The sequence below is a fragment of the Helianthus annuus genome, chromosome 6 (genome assembly GCF_002127325.2).
Source record: "Helianthus annuus cultivar XRQ/B chromosome 6, HanXRQr2.0-SUNRISE, whole genome shotgun sequence".
Classification (NCBI taxonomy): Eukaryota; Viridiplantae; Streptophyta; class Magnoliopsida; order Asterales; family Asteraceae; genus Helianthus; species Helianthus annuus.
The window spans coordinates 115179293-115206746 of record NC_035438.2 but is presented as its reverse complement, the minus strand read 5'-3'; the positions used below and the strand labels follow the sequence as shown (position 1 = coordinate 115206746).

At 36.7% G+C, this 27454-nt stretch overlaps 1 protein-coding gene across 2 annotated transcripts; it reads right to left on the bottom strand.

The window, feature by feature from the left end:
* Positions 1–11211: 11211 nt before the first annotated feature.
* On the bottom strand, positions 11212–13439 carry LOC110865816 (28 kDa ribonucleoprotein, chloroplastic). Of its 2 annotated transcripts, XM_022115136.2 has the most exons (4): positions 12923–13439; positions 12708–12809; positions 11618–11890; positions 11212–11526 (listed from the first exon to the last, which is right to left on the bottom strand). In XM_022115136.2, the coding sequence occupies exons 1-4, from the start codon at positions 13304–13306 to the stop codon at positions 11473–11475; spliced, it is 813 nt and encodes a 270-aa protein (XP_021970828.1). In that variant the 5' UTR covers positions 13307–13439; the 3' UTR covers positions 11212–11472. The 2 variants fall into 2 exon arrangements, with proteins under 2 accessions (XP_021970828.1, XP_035830509.1); XM_035974616.1 differs by lacking the exon at positions 12708–12809 and having other exon boundaries at positions 12923–13387.
* Positions 13440–27454: the final 14015 nt, after the last annotated feature.

The following is a 27454-nucleotide window of genomic DNA, read 5'->3' as shown; positions in this document are numbered from 1 at the left end:
AAATTCAATCTGTCTGATGAAGTCACAAAACCTTTCAATTTCGTTTCAAGTTCATCAATCTTGATCCTTGAATTCTCAGCTTCATTTTCAAGCTGAGATATTCTCTCAAGATGAGACTTAATTGATTTTTCATTTTCAATTTTAAGATTTTCAAGAACAGATTTTTCATTTTCCAAGACTTTTAACTGTTCTTGAAATCCTGTTTCATTTTCTTTCAGATTTTTGTTTTCCAATTTTATCCAGCAATCTTCATCTTCTGAAGATTTTCTTTTGCTTTCAATATCTTTTTCATTTTCTTTCAAAATTTTGTTTTCTGATGTTAAACTGTTCAAATCATTTAACAGTTTATCATTCTCAGATTTCAGTTTTTCACAGTTCAAGCGTAACTCCAGAATCTGTTCATTATCAGCCTTCTTCTCGATCTTCAAATTTTTGTTTTCCAATGTCAAACTCTCTACATCCTTCAGAAGTTTGACATTGTCTGATTCTGATTTTTCGAATTTCGAGCAATTTCCATTCATCTTTCCATCATCAACTTCTTTCTTTGTTTCCATCATGTATGTACCTGCACAAAAAATTTTAACAAAATCAAGAGGATTCGAATTTTTATCAATATAACAACCCCTCTTAATATCGTATCTCATATTTTTTTTTGCTGCAAGACACACGTCAATTCGTTTTCTTATTTCAATGATTATATTCAAATCTATCTTTCCTGATTCTTCTTTTAGTTCATCCAATAACTTCCTTTTATCTGCATTTTCATGAAACTGATGACTTATAACTGTGTTGAACAGACTTGTTAAATCAATGCGTGATAATCTAGAATCCCGTTTTAGTTCATTATTCACAAATTTATTCCATTCCAAAGGTAACGCATCAACAAATTTTAATTTTTTATCATCATTTGAATACCAAACCTTATGTTTATCTAATCTGATGATTAACTCCCAAAATCTATCTTTCAACATCTCCATCGATTCATCCTTCATACACAAGAAATTTTCGTATCTTTTTATATAAACCTCTTTATCATATCTCGTTTCATTCCAAGCTTCCTTTTTCCAGTTATTCAGATTTTCAAGATTCTTGTTTTCTTGTTCATCAAACATTTTGACTTCACTTTCTTTGTTAAGTGACATGATTCAAAAATTGTTTTTCGTTCAAAATTCACACAATTTCAACTTCTAGATATTTACACCTTGTAAAAATACTTCAAATTTCCTGCAACCACACAAACAAATGATCAGTTAAAAAAATGTTAAACTCTCAAACAACTGAATCAAATTGTAGTAGTGGGCGGCACACAACATCCGATCAACAACACTTTAAACTAGCCGACCAATCAATCAATGATGTTTAGTAGTGGGCCGTTGTAGCAAATAACTGAGATTGGGCCTCACTAAGTAAGTCTTGGGCCTTTGTAATCAAGTGGGCGGTGCACAACAACAAAACTGATGTGTTTTCTTTTAAAATTGGCGGTGCACTAATGGGCAGTGAATAAGTGTGATTGGGTCTCTTGTATGCCGACAACACAAAGCAACATCTATTGTGATTGGTTTAATGGGACGGTGACTTAAAAGCAATCAACAACATCAATTCTTAGTGGGGCGGTGGAAATTGATAACACCTAGCTGACCAAAAATCACGTGGGGCGATGATGTTTTATGACTGACAAAACCGATATCAACCTGCCAATAACATGTCAATCACATGTAGAAGATGACTAATAAGCGACCCCCAAACCTTTTGAGCGGACCACAAACTGACTGAAAAGCGACCCACAATTTATACTTTTGGAGCGGTCCACACATGTCACAATGAGCGGACCATAAATTGCTCTTAAGAGCGGTTCATACCAACTGCCCTATAAGCGATCCAACGCGTTTGTTCACAAAAGCGATCCTCAATTTTGGTCAAAAGAGCGAACCAGAACAATACCTTACGAGCGGTCCTACCTGTTTGACGCGAATCGAACCTGAAAAACTGCGATTTCTCCAAAACGGCTTGGAGTTTCGAGCTAAAACTTGGTAGGGTTGTAGATCGGGTCTATACGCACAACATATCCAAAAATCAGACGAAACGGACCATGAAAACCTGTTCAAGTAGATAGAAGATGAAGAAATAGATGAAATCGGATCAAATTTGGCTCTGAAATCGCTGAAATCTGTACGAGAACGATGTGTTTGATCAAGCAATCGAGCTCCTAGCTCTGATACCACTTGTAGGACCGGTTTCGACACCGTTCGATTGCGTAACGTACGTTCGACGTGCGGAATCCGTGAACGTATGTGATCGAACACACAATAACGTACAAGAAAACGTGATTCGATTAATATGACGTCGTGTACAATGCCGAGAATCACGTAGAGAGACTTTCTCTCTCTAGACTTTCTCTCTCTACAACTAGATCTCTAATTCTCCAAATGAGCTCCAAGTCTTTCAAAAGTCCTAATCTTTACAACTTAATGAGCTATTTATAGGCACAAGGATTATAAGGATTTCTCCTTATTTACAAGTTTGCCACCTTGCCCTTTTTTAACTAGTTGTAACCTAAAAGCTTAAAATCCTTCGGTTTCTTCGATTTCTGCTACGGAATAGATTGACGGAGGCGATAGACAGATATTGCACTAACAAACTCATCATTTGTTTCAGACTTTAACTTTATATTGACTGCCTTTTTTAATTGTTCCTCATTTGGTTTTCTGAGAGAATAACTTTCCCAGATCGGAGGCGGACAATTGTTATACTTGACACCTTGTTTCTTACCAGTATCCGTAACTTCTGACTTTTTATCTTGAAAAGCTTCAAGACCTGCAACAGTAGGATAAACTCTATCAATCAAATAATCACAAGTTGAATAACTCAGCAACAATCATCTGATTCTTTCATTTTCAATCTTTTCGGTCTCCAAATCTTGCTTCAGCTTTGCACACTTTTCAATATAATGATTGATGGCCTTCTGCTTAGTCATTAATGTTGAACTCATCATCGTTGAAGCAACTTCTACTTCTAAATTTGTCTTGTTCAAACTATCAACCGTTCTGTTCAGCACATCATACGATTCTTTTATGTACTTAACATCAAACAACAATTTTTCTTTCAACTCGTCTAGTTCACTATACTTCTTGTCTTTCTCTTCACAATGTTTGCATGGTTCCAAACATTTTAGACAAGGTTTTGTGATCTCAACAATCTTTTCAACTTCGACAATCTTTTCAACTTCAACCATTTTTTCAACTTCAACAATCTTTTTAACTTCGATAATTTTTTCAACTTCGACAATATTTTCAACTACTTTCTCAATCACCTTTTCAGTCATCCGTTCTTCATCAAATTCTATTTTATTTCACTCTCTTCAACTTCGGCTTTCTCTGTCAGTTTTTCTTCAACTTTTGCTTTCTCAGCTTCCATTTTTGCCTTTTCTTCAGCAATACTTCTTGCTTCCAATTCTTCCAATTCTCTCTTCAGTCGAGCATCCCTTTTCTTTTTCAACATCTCGATCTTATCTGCATAAAACAAATTAAAACTAAATTAGTCCAAATTTTTTCTAGCTGTATTAATATATTCTTCCTCAACATCGGTGTCTTCATCACTTTCTGATGACTTGAAAATCTTCTTTCTTTTTGGTTTAGATTTGACAGATTTTTCGCCTGAGGTTAAGTCTTCAAGGATTCGAGCAACAAATGCTGATTTTTCTGAATCATCCGGAATGTATTTGTCCCAGCTAAATCCCTCTGGCAATCTTTCATCATCTTGATTAACTAAATAAGCTTTCTTCTTTCCATCTTCAACGGCACGGGATGATGACGGTTGTTGAGCAACTTGATGATAAATTGCTTTTCGATGGTAATCGTTGTTTCCAAACGGATCTTGTCTTCCGGTTGCTTCTCTGTTTGGGCACTCTCGTTTAAAATGCCCTTTTTCTCGGCAATGAAAACAAGTAACCTTTGATTTGTCAAAACCTAACTGAGATGTAGCAGTATCACGAAGATCATCTCTTCTGGTGATTTGTTTGAATTTTTCTGCTCTTCTCAAAACACTAGCTAAACACCACTTGATGTCCATCAACTCAAGTTCCTCAGAATCAATCTGGTCATAATCCTCCTTAGTGAGCATCGGATTTCCAATTCTTCCAGAAACTAAGCTTTCATAAGACTCTAACATAGTAACAAGTGATGCCATGTGTTGCTTAGCCACATCTGGAGAAAGACTTTGACCATTTTGTATTGTTAATGTCACATTGCATTGCAGATTTGTTGAACTCTGTCGTTGAGAACTTGGTGTTGAGAAAGTTGGATCAAAACTTGAATAAGTTGAAGAATATCCACCACTTTGAGTTGTACTGCTAGCATCTGTTCCAGAAGTACCATCAGCACTGAAAGCAGTCTGAATTCGAACTCGGAGTAGTCTCAAATTTGCTTCCTCTATAGTATAAACTATCATCTTGTTGAGCATTTGGATTATTCATGATAGCAGTTTTTTGAACATCTAAGCTTTCATAAGATTTTCTCATATGTTTTAAAATCAACATATATGTTCCCCATTTATCTTGTGGTAACGCATCAGATAGCTTATCAACCCATTCATCATCTTCCTTTTTGATGTCCAATCTTTTCATTTCCTAGATAAGATGACAATATCTATCGATAGTCTTCTTAGTCCTTTCACCTTTCCAAGTTGTAAACATATCAAAATATTTCTTTAGTAATGCACGTTTATTTTTTATCATATCAGCACTTCCCTTAAACTTTTGAATCAACACTAACCAAATTGATCTAGCAGTTTCCTCATGTTGAAGCAAAACAAAAATATCTTCTTTTACCGCTTGTTGAAGAATGCTAATCATCATTTTTTCACTGGTGTATTTTAACTTCTCATTCGCTGAATATTCACTTAAAGGTTTTTCATTTCCTCGGTCATCTGTCGGTTTAACATAATCTTTGTCTAACGAAACCCATGCATCAAACTTATAAGCTTGCACTCAATTTTCAAAACGGTTTTGCCATCCTTTAAATCCTCAATGTACATAAGCTTCGGCAGTTTTTGAAAGGTTCTTGTTTCATTCTCACTATTAATAGTTTCAGCAACGGTAACTGGAGCAACTGGAGCTGTAGCAAAGGCGTTGTAAAACTCTTCTTCCATGTTTTGATTTGAAAATTCACAAAGACTAACTGTTCAAACGATCTGAAAACAATTTGGTGTGATCTGGACAACTTGGTGCTAAATGGGATGTTGTTTCAAGCGAACTAGATCTTTTTTAGCAACACATGCGAACTGGTATTCTCCTTAGTGCGACCTGGATGCAATTCGTGCGAAATAGGATCTACAATGTCCAATCCGTGCGAATTGAGGTTTACTATGTCCAATCCATGCGAATTGAGGTTTACTATGTCCAATCCGTGCGAATTGAGATCTACTGTGTCCAAACCGTGCGAATTGAGAGGTCAAATCATGTGAATTGGGTCCAATTCGTGCGAGATAGACTTGTTCAACTCGTGCGAATTGATGATGACGTCACACGATCGGATGGTTTTGATAAAATTAATCTGGTTTTAGTTCGATTTTAGGTCTGATTCTTTCAAGGATTGATTAAAACTATGTTTCGCAGGTTATATGTGAAAATCAGTCCATTTTAACTGTAAAAACTCCGTTAATTTTGAAAAATGTGAAGTAGAATGAGTAGAAGTGAGAAATTTCGGTGAAATCAAGCTGAAATGGTAAGAATTCTTCCTCCTGAGCTCTGATACCACTTGTAGGATCGTTATACGACCTATACGAGTCGATCAGAAGAGTTCTAATCCAAATCCAAGGCGAAATTCAGTGATTCGGACTTGATTACAGCTTGATTCACACACAGATTCACTTTAACTGTCTTGATTATTGATTTGAAAGCTTTACAGATCACACGACACTTCAGCAGCACCTCGGCTCTAGAATCACAACCGTTACAAATGAATGTAAAAGCTCAGCTATATATAGTGGAGGCCATTTCGCATGGAATGGACATGATCCACTTCTTGCGAAATGGACAATGATCATTTCGTATGAACTGGCCTCTGCCAGTTTGTATGAACTGGTCCAACACCTCTAAACTCCTATAAACTAGCCTACCGAGCTCCATTCTATCCAATCTAGACACATGACTGGATACAAGACGAAGTCGACAGACATATAAACCAACACTCCGATTTAGGTTCGGTTTTTTAACGTAGATACCTATATTAGGTGCCGATTGATTCCGTGATCTCTCTAGCATTGCTTGGTTGTTACTCAAATATTGAGCATTCTCAAGTGAGTACATAGTTCCCCTCTTTTACTGTTTTCCAATATTTTGGGGTGAAACACATGTGCCTACTTGTTACTTTCATGTTTTTCATGCTTTCATAACATATACTTGCTATGTTCATTAGTACGCATATAGTACATGATTTCCATTATGTTTTGCTATGTATATTCACTTAGCATGCTAGCACATTGATTTCATAAACACTTTTGTTGCATATGTTCACTCAGCATATGAACACATTGATTTACATTTCTACCTCATTTGTTCACTTAGCATACTTACATTATTTTCACATAACATGCTTACATTTGGTATGACATTTGGTTTGTATAACGAAACTGAAATAGGTTCATTAACATTGGTCACGCCGCTGGGTAGTAAGTAGTGGTACCATAGGACTTGACAACTCCCATTCCTGAAATCCTAGGTTTGTTTGGACGTAAGGAATGACTGAATCCGAAAACATTTTTGATAACCTTTGATTTGTTCTAGGGTTTATCCTTCAGTCTCAAGGCTTGAATATATACGTTTAACATTACCACATAAGTGTTTGTATCAGTAAAGCATGGATTTTGCAAAACATATCTTTGACTTCAACTATGATTTATATCAAATACATTGTTTTGTACATTTTGCTTATGATTTAAGTTGATATTTTCACTTGTCATACATAACATTTGATTATACATGAACATTTTAACATTGGTTTAAACATTACATTTTGGTAGTTTGTTTGGGTAAGTGATTTAAATAACGAGGCGTGTGTAATTTGATAAAAGCATGGTGGATACGCCGTTGGTACTTCCTATATATAAGTGCTTTTATGATATTACATATCGTAGCGTTATTTAAACCATTTCAATTTAGACATATCACGTTTTACACAAATAACATATCTTCACAAAAACATTGTTTTACAAACAACTTATTTTATACAAACTCATTTTACTTGGTTATTCATTTAACCATACATCTTTCTTTTATATATCATCTGATTTTCTTATCACTTTTTATGGTTTATAAAAGAAAACATTTTCCTAAGATTTATGACTAACTTTTATAAAACAATTCTTTCAACTATAAGTCATGAATCCTTAATCAATAAACCTATGTATCTCACAGGCATTTTTTATGCTGACGTACCTATTTTCACATGTGTTTTCAGGAGCTGATGCACAGGATTGGTCAAATACATTTAGGCGGACTTGGGCCTTAGTGACATAAAATGAAGCAAGACTAGTTTAAATTATGTTATGTACTCTTTGTGTCTTCTGTTTTATGACAATGTAATCCATTTATTTATAAATAAAACGAAACTTTAAATACCATGGTTGTGAAACAATAATTCTGCCACTCCACTCCCCGACGTTTCCGCCGCCGTTTGTTGTTTTACACGGTCGGGGTGTGTCTGTATAGTTGATTCTTAAGGCATCTTATAGTATCATTGGAAAAGATATTATGTAATGCACCGAAAAAATTTATTGATTTCCATGTGTAAACCCTTAAATTATGGGTCATGGTATTGTACATTATGATGTATTCACATGTGCCAGTAAACTTTATGGTTATAATCTAGAGTAAATGCATGCGTCTTAGGAGTTATCTTGATTCTTCCAAAGAAAATATATTAGTCTTAGGAAATTTAGAATCTAGAATAGCCCCTATGATAGCAATAATTAAACGAGTTCTTGATTATCATAAGAGATATAATGGTTAACGTATCCCACTAGTCATGCTTTAATTTTCTTCCGTAATACTTTTATCAGAAAAGAGCAGGGGGATTGTCATGTCTTAAATGATAATCAACAATCCAAATAAGAGCAAATTTTATAGAAACTTTTTAGTAAGCAAAACATCTTAAGTTTTTGAAATTAGAGTGGATGAAATAGATGAGATACAAACTTAAGAAGAAGCTTGGAGTAATTTACATTATGGGGTAATCAAGTAAGGTAGACACAAATTATTATACTGAAGATATAGTCTGCTATAACACCAAAATAACAGACTAACTCAATGTTCTATCTGAATTTTAGCTTCGCTTTGGCTTTGACCAAAATTCAGACACATTATGAACATACATAAATAACAGATTGTCTTGATGTTCTACATAAATTTGGCTTCGCTTTGGCTTTGACCAAAATTTATGTATTATGAACATACATAATAGATTGACTTATTGTTCTATATGAACTTTGTCTTCGTTTTGGCTTTGACCAAAACTCATGTATTATGAACATGCGTAAATAAAAAACTAACTTAATGTTCTGCCTGAACTTTGGCTTCGCTTTGGCTTTGACCAAAATTCAGACATTATGAACGGTATAAAATAATAAAACTCAGCTTAATGTTCTACCTGAATTTTGGCTTCGCATTGGCTTTGACCAAAATTCAAGCATTGTGAACAATAAAAATAATAGACCATCTTTAGTGTTCTATTTGAACTTTGGCTTCGCGTTGGCTTTGACCAAAATTCATATATTATGAACACACATGAATATAGACTATCTCAATTATACATGAACTTTGGCTTCGCTTTGGCTTTGACCAAAATTCAAGTATCAATATGAACGTATATAAATAATAAGGTAAAACACATATATATAACATAACACCTTTGGGCCAGAAATGAAATATTTATGTAAATTAGGCTAATAATTTATTATGTGTATCATCAAAGAATTAGTTGTCGGGTTCATTATCCAACGATACATATAATAACATAAAATGACATAAATTAAAGTTGGGTCATTCGCAAGTTATGGTCATACTAAACCAAATAAAACAAGGCTTCCAAAAGTTAACATAAGGCATGCGAATTCGTATAAACGTTATGCGAAAATTTATGCAAAAATAATTTATACAAAATATCACATGCGAAAGCTCAATATATAATTCATACGAGTCATAAGAAAACATGAATTAATTATGTATATTATATGCACTGATTTCTAATGAATTTTTGCTAAACCATAAAACTTATTGGTTAAATTTGCATTCCAATTTTGAATTAACCCATTGTAATGAAATAATTTAACATAATAACTAGTACATTAACTTAACGACAATAAAATAAATAAAACAATAACATCACATTTTTTCATGGATAACTTTCATCCAATCCACAAATTCATGAATATTAACTCATGAATATTCAATTGAGTATTTGTTTTGAGATGATGAATCCACATGGACTTTCTGACTTTCTAGAATATTGTTCGATGAATGGACATGTGCCTTGTAATATTCTAAAAAATTCTAATTCAATTTATAAAAGTAATTCATTGATTTTAATATATACATAGATTTCAACTCATGGGTAAGATCTCTGAAGATTTATTTCAGTGGTGCTTAAAATCAACTTCCTTGTGTTAAAACTCATTAGTTTCCAGAAAATTCAAATACTCTTATATGATTGAATCAATATAATCAATAAAAAACTCTGATACTACATGTTGATTATATTTTTAAATATGGGTAAAAAATAAAGAACCCTAATCATGCTTATTCAATCATAGTGTAAATACAGATACCGAGTTAGAGATACTTACTTGTATGGATTATTATCTTTGAGAATAAAGATGAAGCCATGATTCCCGTTATGGTACCTTGTGTTGATGGATCACACTAGAGAGAATTTTTTAGTATTGGTGTTCTTCATTGGAGTTTTCATTTTTATATATTCAACATTAAAGATCAATGAATCATGATCATGAGTAATCATCGGTTATGAAAACTCTTTACATTCTCTATTAAAGGTACCTAAAGGAAAATCATAATTGCCCCTTGAACTAATCAATATTTACAATTACTACCATCAAGTAATTGTAGGAGACTAGTTATGTCATATTGGTAACATTATTCAAATGATCCGTTAGGCCACATTAATGGGTAATTTCTAACAAGGTCGGCTCTCAATCCTTGTGGCCATTTCTAAGTGCAATATTGTCGTTTTTTGTTGGGAGTCTAAGAAAGCGCAAAGCATATTCTTACTTCTTGTCACATCGCCACCTTGGTTTGGCAAATTATTTCAATTGGTGTGGTATTCCCCAGATATTTGCTTTTTCCGGTAAGGGATCTTATACAAATTAAGAACTCGTTTTCCTTGAGCTGGGTTAAAAAAAAGCTATTCAAGGGATTATTAAAGTGGCTTGTTGATGCGTTTGGAGGGCTGGAGACAAGATAATCTTCAACTCTGTAAAAATCATACGTTGGAAAGATTGGTGTATTTCCATTTGTAATTTTGTTGTTGTTCTTGCCTAAAAAGAGGGGCTCGATGTTATGGTTTTATTCGATCTGAAAGTTAGGGGTTGTTTGACAACTTCTTAATGGTTAAGTGAACCAGTAAGAGGTCTGAATCATTAAGCGTTGAACCAGTAAGAGGTCTGAACCATTAAGAGCCAGTATAATGCTTAACCGTTCAGAGGCAAATGTTTGACCAATTCAGATTAGAGGTCTTAACCATTCAGACTTTGTATGATGGTTAACCATTCAGAGGCAAATGTCTAAACCATTCAGACATTTGCTCGCGAAACAAACAGTCTGAACCATTAAGTGCTAAACCAGTAAAATGTCTGAACCATTAAGAGGTAAACAAACAGCCTCTTACTAATTTTCCTTGAGTTTCTCTTTAGTTATTTGTGTTTCCACTATGCCTAGCTAGCGCCTGAAATGTGTATTTAGTTAATTTCATTTTGATTTTACGTTTTACACCAAAAATTCAATGTACATGCTTGATTTGTATGACATAAGCTTGATTAATACTCATTAGTATCATATTTATTTAAATGTTTTATTTTTCTTGCCTCACTTTAATTTCCATGTTGTAAATTAACCCATCTGTTGATGATGCATGTCTCTTTCTGAATGTCGATATGCTTGTGACACCATCACAAACTTTGCTACTTTTGTAAGGTAAATGTAACTTGTTGAACCTTTGTATGTATCATTCATGAAAGTTAATTCTTAAAAAAATGCCTATAAAGTTTTCAGTTTCATCACAACGCGCGAGTACAAATATAGCATCATAACCGAACTTGATCAAGGAACACAGTATGGCTCCTGATTCTAGAAAGGACTTAGTACAATGCTAACTGTATGCATTGAAAGCGAGTACTAACACACAACAGATCAAGTTGATCCCTCTATCTAATCACTTGAAATCTTTAATCTTGGAGACTCTACTCTTACTGCTTCTTTCCTTGTGCTAGGCTAACTCGTATTGACCGCCCTGCTAGCTCCTGTTAAAAACATGACACGACACGACACACAGTCATTATTTACAAAAAATCGAGACCCTATGTGGGGATAGCTAAAGTTATTAGTTATTACCACTCCGTTGAGAATCTGAAGGGCTGTCTCCATTTCGGCTTTTGTGTGGTAACTCACAAACCCATAACCACGTGACCTTCCGGTTTCTCCATCGTATAGAACCCGTGCTCCAACCACATTTCCATGTTCACTAAACAGTTGGGTTAGACTCTCTGAGGTAACCGACCACGAAAGATTTCCGACGAATAGTTTGAACTCGGTCTCTGGATACAATGGTTCTTTTGGCTTTGGCTTGTCAGAAAAATTCACTCTTAATGTTCTACCTCCATATTCCTGTACACATGTTAGTATCACCCGTTTGATATTGTTAAATCCGTTCTATAGGTTCGAGATGCTGCTGGGGAATGTTAAACACCTTTTTCTTTTAATCTATATCTATATCTGTAAATCTATAAATAATAATAATAATAATAATAATAATAATAATAATAATAATAATAATAATAATAATAATAATAATAATAATAATAATAATAATAATAATAAATGTGACATTTATGATATTATTATTAGAGTTACCTTCCATTTTGCTCCCTGTGATTTGGTCATTTTAACGGTTTTGTCCCAATAGTTTAAAAATAGTCATTTTTCTCTCTGATTTTTCTAACTTATCATTATTTTGCTCCTCGCCTCTTAACTCCATCCAAAAAATCCATTAACTAGAAGGGTATTTTGGTAATTTTATAGATAAAAACAAGGGCATGTAAATCTTTTCACCTAAATAAACCTATAATTTGTTTATTTACATGTATATAAGTAATTCTTTTATGATCCCCATCTTTCAAACCACTCTTTCTACCGGCCACCACCATCTACCACCTACCGACCACGACTTTTAACTAAACGTTTTAATTGAGTTAGAGCCAGGGAGTAAACTACCGAAATACCCCTACTTTTATTTGAACGTTTTAACTGAGTTAGAGCTAGGGAGCAAACTGGCGACAAACTCAAAAGATCAGAGAGGAAAACCGTTAAAATGACCAAACCACGTGGAGCAAAACGAAAGTTAACTCTTATTGTTATTATTACAATTATAATGGTAACAAACACCCCCCCCCCCCCCCCCTCCGGGTGGAAAGCGTTGACGTACCCTTCCATCAAGGTTTTTGATAACGGCTTTGCAATCTTGGACACTACTCATGGTGACAAACGCAAAGCCTCTACTTTTTCCGGTTTCCCGGTTGTAAAGTACCTGGTGAATCCACAGATGAAATTCCCTCATGGCTCATGCATTCTCTTTGTAAATTGAGTCTGTCTATGTTATTGTTCATAATATATGTAATGAATAGGGTAACGGATCCATACCTCAACAAGCTCCGGGCTGCCGTAATCTTGAATTATGCCGGCGAGCTGAGCACTGTCACACAGATACGGTAGATTCCCAAAGTAAAGCTTTGTATTTACAGCGCTTTCGGTCGGTGCTTCATCTCCACCCTCACCGGAGACTTCCTCCTCGTCGGTCACCGATACCTCCGCCTCTTCTTGAGCTACCGACGCCGATACCTTCATCTCCGAGAACTTTCCGGTGATGGGTATCACACGAGAGTGAGGCACTGATGTTGAGAGTTGTAATATGGGTGTTGTGGATTTTAATCTGAGAAAGATAGGATCGGAGGGCCATGGTTTAGATTTTGAGTTGTGCTTGGAGAACGGAGTGACGGCGGCGGCGGTGGCGTTTGTAGCAGCCATGGTGGGTGATCAAAAGGAAAGGAAAATGGTTGGGGCCTTTTTTAGCTATCTAGGCTGACGTGGACAAAAGATATCCAATTGGATGTGAAGATGATAAGATTACGGGGGCCAACTTAAATTTACTTGCTATTTCGGGATATTGGTGATTAAAAATATATCGTAGATAGAAGATGAAATTGTGTAAAAATTATTAGAAAGATGTAAAACATGAAATTGTATTAGAAGAGTAGTATTTGATTTGTAGGTTGTTTGTCTATTTATTTTTAATTTTAGGATATTTTTGAATGTTTTTATTTTACCTCGTTAATGACTTATTGACTTATTAGAAAATGAATTTTTATGAAATGATGTTTGGGTAATAATATGAAAATAAGCTTTTTATGCATTGAAAATGAGAAATAAAAAAGTCGCTTGGTTGTGACATTTCCAAAAAAAAAAAAAAGATAAAGAGGTTAAAAAGTCAATAAGTAGAAATGGAAAGGCTCATCCAAATATGTCCCTCAGGGAGTGGGTGATTTGCCGCCGCCCCAATATCGGTGAGCGGTGAGTGGGGTTTTCGGTATATAGTCACCGCTGCAGGGAAGATGAGGGAAGGAGGAGAGATGGGTTTAATAGTAGGTCCCAACCCATTTCAACCAATCATAATTTTTTATTTTAAAATTCTTTAACACACTCTAGGTGTTTGAATCATTTCCAGTGATTGAGTGCAAAATGGGAAGTGGAATGGGGACTTGACATGTCATAATATTATCCGTTGGACAATGACTCAAACACCCTAAACTGTTTGAATCATACCCTCCACCCTTAGCGGTTGTTTAACTCTCGATCAATGAGCCCAACGACTATTTCTCATCACCCACACTCATTGCCTGAATCACAAAGGGTAGGCCCACGACTCTCTCACATAACCACGGTGTCACACCCCTTTCTTAGGCGGAAGCACGAGGTGTGATCATGAAAGGTTTTCATTGCATACGATTGGTAAAATACTACATGCTCAAAAATAACTTCAAACACCATTACCATTACATAACGGAAAACATAGATTTAAGTGTTTACAACACGAAACAACACATTGTCTGAAAGTTTACAACTTATTTAAGACAAACATAGGCGACATCCAGAAGCATGAGTAAGGCCGCGCGCACATGCACTTTTAGTTACCTTAAATACATGTGAGTTTTGAAAAAAAACGTTAACATAATGTTGGTGTGAATTCATGCAGTTCTTGTATTGAACGTTTGTATACTTTGTATGAAAACATGGTATGTATCTTGTATAAATCACGTATTCTTGTATAAATCATGTATTCTCGTATAAATCAAGTATTTCTATATGTATCAAGTGTTAATGGGTTGCAAGGCCATTAACATGTGACACAACAGAGGAAGCATCCAAACCATAGGCATTTTTCTAGTTGTCGATTCACGACGGAGACACAAAAACACTACTCGGTACTAGTTGTCACCAAGAGTGGGGCTGCCCTGAAACCCATTAGATCTAACCTTTTGTTCTGCGGTATGTACACGATTAATGGTGCTGATGGTACCCTATTCGTGACACGATTTCTCGTATCATTTCACGTATCGTTTCTCAAAATGCATCATACTTGGTACTAGTTATCACCAAGAGTGCTTCTTGTTTTTGTAACATACCATTTATAAACATTGTAATATTTGTAACATGTATTTCACCCCTGAAGTTATAAAACTGAAAACAGTTAAAAGAAAAGGGGGAGCATGAACTCACAACTTTGTGTTCCTTGCGTCGTAAACTTCACCGGGTTTCGCTTATAATGTGTCGTGACCTAAACGTGTTTTATTATCGTTAGTCACTAGACTTGTATCGCACAAGCACAAGTCACTATTTTTGTATATGTATTCTTGTGTTAAAAATAATTTTTATATTTTTAACTAAGTGTCTTACTTATATTATTTTCTCAACAATAAATATAAGTATCTTGTATTTTTCACCCGAATTACGTATTTTGTCTAAATCTTTACTTCATGTTCATAACTTGTCCAAGTTATTTATTCTATCAAGTTAATATATTTTCACAAATATATTTTCTTGTATTTGTCTAAGTATATTGTATGTGTATTTTGTATCCTTACTTCTTAGAAGCACTTAGTGTAGTTTCAAGCCCTAATACACTATCACGTATAATATATACTACATACACTTAGCATAAAATTTGGTGATCAATATATATATATATTTTTCTCAAAAATATACATACTTAATATCACTTTTAACCTTGAAGAAATCATCGTTTCTTAACACAAAAATTAGGGAAACCTTGGTAAATGCCTTGATATACATTTTTAGGGATTAAGTTTCTTAGAAACTTATATTTTTCTAAGTGTCAAAATTTATAAAAATTTTGACAGAGTTTCCCCTAAAAATGGAGGTTTCCCATGTTTTCAAAACATGTGTTTATTTTCTTTTTAAAATCATCATCAACATCAACAACACAATCAAGTCTTACTACAAGCCAAAATCATGTAAATCACACTATATCATGAACTTGAAGTTTTTGTAAAAACTTGTAGTAACTTACCATGTTATTTAATAGGTTTAGTTACCCTTAAAAACATGGTTATTTGTTTGTAAATCACTTTATTAAGAAATCTAGTCATTTACAACTTATGACCATATTTTCTAAAAATGTTTCTTCATTGATTTTTCTTGTTACTTACATACTTCTATACTTTATTAACCACCAAAAATAAGGTTTATTTGTTTAAGAACCATGATTATGTAAAACTTGTATTTTTAACTTGGTTTCTTGAGAAATTATCCATAAATCTTTAGATCTACAAGTGTTACTACTCACTTTCATCATTATTTTTCAAGAAATCCATGTATTCTTTCAAGTTCATGCTTCTCATGAGGATGATCCATTAACTTTCATCAAGGTCATCCTCTTATCTTGCTAGATTATGTTTTTAGTCATGATCTAGCAAGATCATATGATGATCAACATCATTTTCATAAACAATCAACAATCATCAATCATAACAACACATAACAACATAATTTCTTCATGGTTTAAGCTTATGTTCAAGTTTCATTCTTGTGATTCTTAATGTTCTTCAAGATTAACATACCACATAACCTTTTACCCACTAAAATAAGATGAAATATGAAGTGTATGATGTTCTTACCACTAGCTCAAGGCTAGGGATGATCAAGAGGATGAATGAAGTGGGTAAAAGCAAATAAGAGAGGTCCTTGAACTTCCGAAAGCTCCTAGCTTCACTATGCACCTTCTAGCACCTTAATACAAGCTTAGAATGGATGATTGAATGTAGAATGATGGTGGTGTGTGGGAAGAAGGTCACGGACAAGAATGGTGAAGAAGGAGGAGAAGAGTTGAAGTGGTTTGATGTTAGGATGTGAGAGAATGAAGGCCCTTTGTGTTTATATAACTATTCTTCCAACATGTGAAGAACTAGTGTGTAATGTGTCCCATATCAACACAACATATCAAATAAAATATTAAAAGAAATCAAGGGGTGTGGGGCCCCTTGATGAACCGTGTTTTAAGGGGGGGGGGGTGTATGGTTGGTTTCCAATTGGAAGTTACAAGTTCTAGTTACCTTCCAAGTGTTAATTTTATTGTTAAGTGTGTTTAGGTATTTTAGAAGGTAATATGATGTTCAGGGACCACAACTAGCTTGGTAATGTTAAAATAATGCCTCTAATAATATTTTGATGTTCCGGGTAATGTACGGTTGTTCGGTTAAGTACCGGTTCGTTAAAGTGCTAAATCACACCATTTAGTGTCCTTTATGTATTCTTTTGTGACCTTTCCAATTCCCGACACTTAGGAGGGTATTCTGGATAATAAAACATGAATTCTGCATAATATTTTGGGGTTAAAAAGCTGATTATAGCTGAATTTGGTAAAATTTTGCACTTGCACTTAAAGTGCGTTTCGGGTGCTTTTTAGTGCGTATTTTAGCTTTCGGAAAGTCTATATGTTAACCCTTGTATGCATTCTAGGGTTTTAATGTATTCTTGTCATTGGACCTACACCTAGGGCTGTAAACGAACCAAACGTTCGGCAAACAGTTCGTGAACCCTTCGGCGGGAAGTTCATTTGTGTTCGTTCGTTTATTAAACAAACGAACACGAACAAGAAATTCCGTTCGTTTAGTTAAATGAACAAACATGAACAGAGGTCGTGTTTGTCCGTTTATGTTCGTGAACGTTTGTTAACGTATTCGTTTGTGTTCAATAGTTCATTAGTGTTTTTAGTTTTTATATTTATTTAAATACTTCCAAATTCCGACAAATTTAATATCTAATAAGTGTTAGTGTATTATATATTTTTTTCGTGAACGATTGTTTGTGTTCATTTGTTTCCATTTGTGTTCATGAACATTAATTTGTGCTCGTCTGTGCTCGTCAACGTTCATTTTTGTTCGTTGCGTAAAATTAACAAACAAACACAAACGAACACGAACAAGTTCATTTCTTTAACAAACGAACACGAACATAAAATCTCGTTTGATAAGTGTTCGTGAACGGTTCGCGAACACATATATTTCTTAAAAAATGAACACGGACACGGTTTTGTTCGTGTTCGTTCGGTTCGTTTGCAGCCCTACCTACACCTAGGCTCCAATTCTTTTGTCTGACTGCTTTCTGCAGAATTTTGACACAATGTGTCTTACCGGCGAGTTTACTAGTATTTCTGACGCAACGCTTTTCATTAATGCATAAAGCAATATTTTGTAGTATAAAACGTGCATGAATTCACTTGTATTTTATGTAATCATATAATGTTGACATTAAAGCACATAACTGTGATCATCAAGTAATAATTAAAGTGTACGGAAATTACCGGTTTGGTGCCAGTTGTCACAGTCTCCCCTCGTTAATAGAATTTCGTCCCGAAATTCAGGCCGAACTAGCTCTGGCAGGAGTCTTATTGAACAAGTGGGGATCCTTTTCTTTGAACTGGTCTTCACGTTCCCACGTGTACTCGGGTCCGTGCTTAGAGTTCCAACGTACTTTGACAAGTTTGACAGTGCTCCTCCTGGTCTTGTTGACTTTCCAGCCTGTAACCTCAACGAGTTGTTCTGTAAATCGGAGGGTGTCGTTAATATGCACTTCATCCACAGGGATGATCACGTTTTCTTGTGTTGGACTCTTCTTGAGGTTGGATACATGGAACGCGTCATGTACTCCATTCAGTTCTTCCGGTAATTCCAACTTGTATGCTATAGTACCAATCCTTTCTAAGATCTTGAACGGTCCGATGTATCGTGGATTCAGCTTTCCACGTTTTCTGAATCTTACTACGCCCTTCCAAGGTGAGACCTTCAACAATACTTTGTCTCCCACCTCGAATTCCAATGGTTTTCGTCTTCGATCAGCGTAGCTCTTTTGTCGATCTCGAGCCGCCTTAATGCGCTCTCGGATCTGCGTAATCTTGTCGGTTGTCTCTTGTACAAGTTCAGGACCAACCATACGTTTTTCCCCAGCGTCTGCCCAACATAAGGGCGAGCGGCACTTGCGGCCATACAGAGCTTCGAACGGTGCGGCTTTTATGCTTGTATGATAACTGTTATTGTAGGAAAACTTAACCAAAGGTAGGTGAGTATCCCAGCTGCCGCCTAGGTCCATGACACATGCGCGAAGCATATCTTCTAATGTTTGTATAGTCCGTTCGCTCTGGCCGTCTGTTTATAGATGGAATGCCGTGCTCAGATCTAACTGGGATCCAAAAGCTTCCTGAAAGGATCACCAGATTCTTGAGACAAAGCGTCCATCTCTGTCTGAAATGATTGAGATAGGCACTCCATGACGTGTCACAATTTCTTTTAAGTATATCTCAGCAAGCTTTCCAGTGCTGTCTTTCTCTCGGATTGGTAGGAAATGCGCAGATTTCGTCAATCGATCAACTATCACCCATATCATAGCGTGCCCTCTCAGGGTCCTGGATAATTTTGTTATGAAGACCATCGAGATTTGTTCCCACTTCCACATGGGTATCTCTGGTTGTTGTAGTAGGCCAGACGGTTTCTGATATTCGGCCTTAACCTTAGCACAGGTTAAGCACTTTCCAACGTAGACAGCAACATCGCTTTTAAGTCTCGGCCACCAATAGTATTCTTTTAAGTCTTGATACATCTTGTCCGATCCTGGATGGATCGAGTATCTCGATTTATGCGCTTCATCAAGGATGACTTCTCGAATACCGCCATAGAGCGGAACCCAAATACGCTTCTTAAAGTATAAGGCTCCCTCTTCATTTGGCACCATATATTTCAACGCACCCCGGAGGTATTCAGCTTTACGGTTTTCCATTTTAAGGGCTTCTTGTTGCGCGTCCCGAATGCGTGCTGTGAGGTTCGTTCGAATCGTCATTTCTAATGCTCGAACCCTTAGGGTCTTAACCCTTTCTTTTCGACTTAATACGTCCGCTACAACGTTTGCCTTTCCAGGATGGTACTTAATCTCACAGTCGAAATCGTTTAGCAGCTCGACCCATCGCCACTGACGCATGTTTAATTCCTTCTGATCAAGTATGTGTTGTAAGCTTTTGTGATCCGTGAAGATTGTACATTGAGTACCATATAAATAATGTCGCCAGATCTTCAAGGCGAATACCACCGCGTCAAGTTCCAAGTCATGCGTGGTATAGTTTCTTTCATGTACCTTCAATTGTCTTGAAGCGTAAGCGATGACTTTCTAGCGTTGCATGAGCACGTAACCCAAATCTTGTCGTGAAGCGTCGCAGTATACCACGAATTATTCTGTGCCTTCGGGTAATGATAGTATTGGTGCATCGCATAGCTTGTTTTTGAGTAGTTGGAAGGCTTCTTCTTGTTTAACACCCCGGTCGTGCTTCTTGTCTTTCTGCGTAAGGGTCGTTAGCGGTTGAGCTATTTTTGAGAAATTCTCAATAAACCGTCGATAATAGCCCGCTAAGCCCAAAATTTGCCGAACTTCAGTTGGGGTTTTGGGGACTTCCCAATTCTTTATTGCTTCAATCTTGGATGGGTCTACATGAATGCCCTTCTCGTTCACAACGTGACCCAGAAATTGTACTTCGCGAATCCAGAATTCGCACTTTGAGAACTTTGCGTATAGTTTTTCTTTCTTCAGTAGCTCTAGAATGGTTCTAAGGTGTTGCTCGTGCTCTTCTTTCATTCGCGAGTAAATCAGAATATTGTTGATAAATACAATCACGAATTTATCGAGATATGGTTTGCAGACGCGGTTCATCAGGTCCATAAAGACTGCTGGTGCGTTCGTCAGTCCGAATGCCATCACAAGAAACTCGTAATGCCCATAGCGTGTTCTGAATGCAGTCTTTGGTACGCTTTCCTCTTGTATCCTTAACTGATGGTATCCAGATCGAAGATCGATCTTGGAATAGTAGCTTGATCCTTGCAACTGATCAAATAAGTCATCAATCCTTGGTAATGGATACCGATTCTTGATAGTGAGCTTGTTCAGTTCTCTGTAATCGATACACATCCGCAGAGTTCCATCCTTTTTCTTCACGAACAATACTGGAGCTCCCCAAGGTGAGAAGCTTGGCTTTATGAATCCTTTATCCAACAACTCCTAGAGTTGTGTAGATAATTCTTGCATCTCGGATGGTGCAAGCCGATAGGGTGCCTTGGCTATAGGAGCGGCTCCTGGAACCAAGTCTATACAGAATTCGACTTGTCGTTGCGGAGGTAGTCCTGGCAGATCTTCGGGAAAGACATCAGGGAATTCTTCACCACAGGAATGTCTTCGAGTTTCGGCTCCACCGCCTTCTTATCTACAATGTGCGCTAGGAAAGCAACACATCCTTTCCTTAAGCACTTCTGTGCCTTCATGCAACTGATGATTCGTAGAGGCGCGTCTCGTTTTTCTCCATGCATGATGAGGGTTTCGTCATTCGCCAGAGGGATGCGAATGATTTTCTCATGACAAACAACTTCAGCTTTGTTCTTGGACAACCAGTCCATTCCGACCACTACATCGAAGCTACCCAATTGAATAGGTAAGAGGTCGATGCTAAATCTTCGTTCACCAAGCTCTAATGTGCAGCCTCTAACAACTTCGCCCGATTCAACGAGTTTACCATTGGCTAGTTCTATAGAATAAGGAATATCTAATCTACTCGATTCTATTCCAAGCATACGTTTAAATTCCAGAGACATGAAGCTATAGTCAGCACCAGTGTCAAATAATATAGATGCAAAGTGATTGTTAATGAGAAACGTACCGGTGACCACGTTAGGGTCCTCGCGTGCGTTCCTTGCTCCAATCACAAATGCTCGTGCCTGAGCATTATTTCCTTTCGGGCAGTCCTTCATGAAATGTTCATTGCTTCCACAACTGAAGCATCCTTGGTTTCGCCCAGCTTCATTCCCAACCCGGTTACCATTGCCATTTCCATGTCCACCATTGTTTCTGTTACCAGCCCCGTTGCGATTTCCATTTCCGTTCTTTCCTTTACCCCAACAGTCTTCAGTGCGGTGACCCAACTTACCACACTTGTCGCACTTTGGAATGCGACAAACTCCTTCGTGATGACGCTTGCACTGATTGCATTTAGCCAGAGTGCCCAGGTATCCCTTAACTGGAGCGTCATTCATGGCTGCAAGAGATTTCGCCTCCTGAGGCGGGTTGGGGTCACGCTTCTTGTTGTTGAAACCCTTGTTGTTGCGTGTTTCTTGGTTCAGATTCGAATGCTTTCTCTTCTTGTCACCAGACGACTCAGCATGCGTCTCGGTCTTTTCTGTTGGGTTCAGTGATAGCTTCTTCATACGAACCGCATCTTCAGTAAGGCTGACAGCCAGAGTTATAGCCTCAGTGATTGTTGCGGGCCTGGCCGAAGTTACCAAACTGCGAAATTCCGGGGCCAATCCCCAGATGTAGCGTTCAAGGCGCTTAAATTCCAGAGTCACCATATAGGGGATCACCCTTTACAGATCTTGGAACCTTCGAGTATACCCAGTGATGTCAGCACCTTCCATAGTCAAGTGCCAGAACTCAGTCTCCAATCTTTGGAGTTCAGCACGAGAGCAATACTTCTCTCTCATACGTTCTTTTAGCTCATCCCACGTCATACTATATGCAGCATCATCACCCAGAGTTTGAACTTGCAAGTTCCACCAAGTCAGAGCTTCATCAACAAACAACCCAGTAGCAAAAGTGACTTGCTGATCCGCAGTACACTTGCTCATACGATAGTGGCCTCTGTCTTCTCCGTCCAGCATACAAACGCCACTGCACCTCTAGTGCCATCGTAGTTCAGCGGTTTGCAATCGAGGAATTGCTTGAAAGTTCAACCTTGAGCTGCGTTTCCTCCAAATGAGTCTCCATTGCCATTTTGCCTAGCATTGCTTGGTCCTCCACTGTGTTCAGTACGGTTCGCCTCGTATTGGGCGATAGCTGTGGAGATCCTTTCTTCCAGTAGAGCGTTCAGCTCTTCAGCAGTTCTTGGAAGTGGGGGAGGAGGAAGTTGATCACGAGCGTTCACAGCTGTTCTTGGTGCCATGTTCTGACAGAACATAACATAATAGGGTTAGACGTTTGTTTGATATCGTCTTACGAGACAGTAGTAGTATATATACACAAGCCTATACCACATAAGTGACATCAAACAATTATTACTCCAGCAGAGTATTTACTTGGAAGGTATTTGCGTTAGACCTTCTCTTGCACTGAGGGAATCCATACGTGACAAGACTTGCTGTAGTTTCTGTGCACTGAATTCCATAATTATGTACGCATCCATAATTACGTAACTCCTTGCATAGTCCGCACAGTTCGTTCCATCCTCGTATTTCTTCCTTCAGATAGGCCATTGCTTTCAGGTAAAGTCACGTATACTTGTGACATTCTACTTCTAGTATACGTATATATCAATTATCACACATAATTGCAAGTAACTCTCAATCACAGACAAGTGCTACCCCAGTGCACCCTAAGTCTCGTAGTGTATTTTCTAGACTCTTCGTAAATAGTTTCAGGTAGTGGATGTCGCGGAGAGTTTTATGCAATGAAAACTTTTTGAAAAATTGTTTTCATAATAGGATCCTAGAGATTGTAGACTAGACTCGAGAAGGAATCCTGGTTCACTACAATCGCAACTCTGATACCAATCTGTCACACCCCTTTCTTAGGCGGAAGCACGAGGTGTGATCATGAAAGGTTTTCATTGCATACGATTGGTAAACATACTACATGCTCAAAATTAACTTCAAACACCATTACCATTACATAACGGAAAACATAGTTTTAAGTGTTTACATCACGAAACAACATATTGTCTGAAAGTTTACAACTTATTTAAGACAAACATAGGCGACATCCAGAAGCATGAGTAAGGCCGCGCGCACATCCACTTTTAGTTACCTGAAATACATGTGAGTTTTGAAAAAAAAAATGTCAACATAATGTTGGTGTGAATTCATGCAGTTCTTGTATTGAACGTTTGTATACTTTGTATGAAAACATGGTATGTATCTTGTATAAATCACGTATTCTTGTATAAATCTTGTATTCTCGTATAGATCAAGTATTTCTATATGTATCAAATGTTAATGGGTTGCAAGGCCATTAACATGTGACACGACATAGGAAGCATCCAAACCATAGGCTTTTTTCTAGTTGTCGATTCACGACGGAGACACAAAAACACTACTCGGTACTAGTTGTCACCAAGAGTGAGGCTGACCTGAAACCCATTAGATCTAACCTTTTGTTCTGTGGTCTAAGTATGTACACGATTAATGCTGCTTATGGTACCCTATTCATGACATGATTTCTCGTATCATTTCACGTATCATTTCTCAAAATGCATCATACTTGGTACTAGTTATCACCAAGAGTGCTTCTTGTTTTTGTAACATACCATTTATAAACATTGTAATATTTGTAACATGTATTTCACCCCCGAAGTTATCAAACTGAAAACAGTTAAAAGAAAAGGGGGAGCATGAACTCAAAACTTTGCGTTCCTTGCGTCGTAAACTTCACCGGGTTTCGCTTATAATGCGTCGTGACCTAAACGTGTTTTATTATCGTTAGTCACTAGACTTGTATTGCACAAGCACAAGTCACTATTTTTGTATATGTATTCTTGTGTTAAAAATATTTTTTATATTTTTAACTAAGTGTCTTACTTATATTATTTTCTCAACAATAAATATAAGTATCTTGTATTTTGCACCCGAATTACGTATTTTGTCTAAATCTTTACTTCATGTTCATAACTTGTCCAAGTTATTTATTCTATCAAGTTAATATATTTTCACAAATATATTTTCTTGTATTTGTCTAAGTATATTGTATGTGTATTTTGTATCCTTACTTCTTAGAAGCACTTAGTGTATTTTCAAGCCCTAATACACTATCACGTATAATATATACTACATACACTTAGCACAAAATTTGGTGATCAATATGTCACACCCCGGCCGTGTGTAACGTGCAACCGCGGCGGAAACGCCGGGGAGTGTTGTGGATAGAATTAATTGTTTCATAACCATGGAAATTAAAGTTTCATTTTATTTATTTAACACGAGTGTTACATCGTTCCAAAACAAGAAATACAAAGTTCATAACATATTTAAACTAGCCTATCTTCATTTTTAGGCTCTAAGGCACAGGTCCGCCTAGTATCATGATCATCATCTTATGGAACAGCTCCTGAAAACACATGTGAAAGTAGGTACGTCAGCATAAAAATGCCTGTGAGATACATAGGTTTTGTGAAAATGGGATTCATGACTTGAGTTTAAAGAAATGTTTAATAACAGTCAGTCATAAACCTTGTAATTTGTCTTGCTTTGTAAACCATTTGAAAAACGATAATATCAGATGATATGTATAGATAAGTGTAAGGTTAAACGAGTAACCAAGTAAAATGAGTTGAATAAGATAAGTTGTTTGTAAAAATAATGTCTTGTGAAGAGTATGTTATTTGTGTAAAATGTAATGTGTCTAAACTGAAATGACTTAGATAACGCTACGATATGTAATATTATACAAGCATTTATATATAGGAAGTACCAGCGGCGTATCCACCATGTTTGTATCATATTACATATGCCACGTTACTCCAACCATTTACCCAAACCAACCACCATGTAAATTGTTCATGTATAAATCAATTGTCAAGTGTTATTGTGTAAACCATGTCGAAATATCTATGTTCAATGTAAACCACCAAGTATGTATATCAATGTCGAAATGTTTATGTTTAATGTAGATAATGTAATGTGTACCCAAAATATATCTTGTATGGTAAGCGAGATGTATCAACTCAACCATATGTAAAATGCACAAAACAAGGTGTTGAAGTAAAACATGGTTTAAATCAACGTTTTGTTCCGTGGAACAATGCATGCTCTACTGATATAAACATTTGTGCGGTATTGTGAAATATGCATACATCCAAGCCTTGCGACTGTGGCGATAAACCCTTAAACAAATTAATGGTTTATCTAAGTTATGTATATCGAATTCGGTCATTCCTTCCAATCCAAACAAACCCAGGATTTCAGGAACGGGCGTTGTCAATTCCTATGGTACCACTACCTACTAACGAACGGCGTAGCTAATGTTAATGAATGTATTGTTCCATGTTAAACAAACCAAATGTTGTACCAAAAATGAAGGCATGTGATGTAAACAATTGTACTAAGTATGCACACAATGGGCATAAATAGCATGAAATGTAATGTGAACCAATGTACTAAGTACGCACACAATGGGCATACATAGCATGAAATGTAATGTAAAGCAATGTACTAAGTACGCACACAATGGGCATACATAGCATGAAATGTAATGTAAAGCAATGTACTAAGTACGCACACAATGGGCATACATAGCATGAAATGTAATGTCAAACAATGTACTAAGTACGCACACGATGGGCATACATAGCATGAAATGTAATGAAATCATGTACTATAATGTACTAACGAACATAGCAGTATATGATGTGAAAACCGGAAAGCATGAAAGTAACAAGTAGGCACATGTGTTTCACCCCAAAACAGTTTGGAAAACAGTAAAAGAGGGGTTCAATGTACTCACCTGAGATTGCTTTGAATTCCTTGTGTAATAATCACACAATGCTAGAGATCACGGGATATCAAACGGCACCTAATAGGTAGCTATATTAATATACCGGACCAAAATCGGAAGGATCGAATAGTATGCGGGTTCGTAAACCAAACGAGTATGGAGACTCGTGTAATATGGTTTAACAAAACCTACATACTAAAATGAAACCTAACCTAAGTGCTTACGACCCATTACGACCCGTTTAGGTAGCTTATGCTACCTTTACGCGTCGTTCGCGTATAACGCATTTGGAACGCCTAACATCGTGGCCATAAGGTATAACCTCGGAAGGTTATAGCTATGGTCATCTAATGTGTTTGGTCGGATCCTAATGATCGACCAAATGGGTCGAGTTCGAAGGTATAAGCGATGGTTTAGATCGCTTACCTTACGACTCTATATAAGCACTAAACTTAAAAGTGACGAGCTAAGCATGTTAGAACATGCTTAACTAAGTTTAGAAAATAGGTTTGGCATCAAAACAAACGGCTTTGATGCTCACGAGTAGTTTGGTTACAAAATACGCAAGAGTGCGCATTTTGGCCGAAACTACGACTCGTCACTGAGCCTAGATAACGTGGTAATCAGTAGGTATAGTCACTATGGACTATAACCATCGTGATCACGCTCACGTTATGAAGTTCTAATGAACTTCGTGTTGACCATAGGCTGGTCAATGTAGAAAGTCAACAAAATGTTGACTTTCAGACTCGAAAAGCGAATAAAAGAACGAAAGAATACTTACGGAGGGTCCGCGAATGCTAATCTAGATCAAAATAGCTCAGGTATGAAACAAAGGTTCCAACTTAGAGCTTAGATCAGATTTTTGTGGGTTTTTACAAGAATGGGGGTGGGGGTATTTATAGTGTTTCCCAAACCGTTAGGATCGTTTCTTGAAAAACGTGATCGAATCTCGTGCGTACACTTGTCGAAAAGTTGTGGTTACTGAAAATGACCCTTAGTGAGCTGAAAGGGCAAGTGAAAACATGTGGTTGTGGTTTAATCAGCTGAGATTTGCTGACTAATCGATCTTATCTGATCTGCATGTCT

Coding starts and splice junctions, on each gene's coding strand:
- LOC110865816 (XM_022115136.2), bottom strand. CDS start 13,306: ATGGCTGCTACAAACGCCACCGCCGCCGCCGTCACTCCGTTCTCCAAG. Junction 12,810..12,922: donor GCAGCCCGGAGCTTGTTGAG/GTATGGATCCGT, acceptor TGGATTCACCAG/GTACTTTACAACCGGGAAAC. Junction 11,891..12,707: donor TCAAAAACCTTGATGGAAGG/GTACGTCAACGC, acceptor ACATGTGTACAG/GAATATGGAGGTAGAACATT.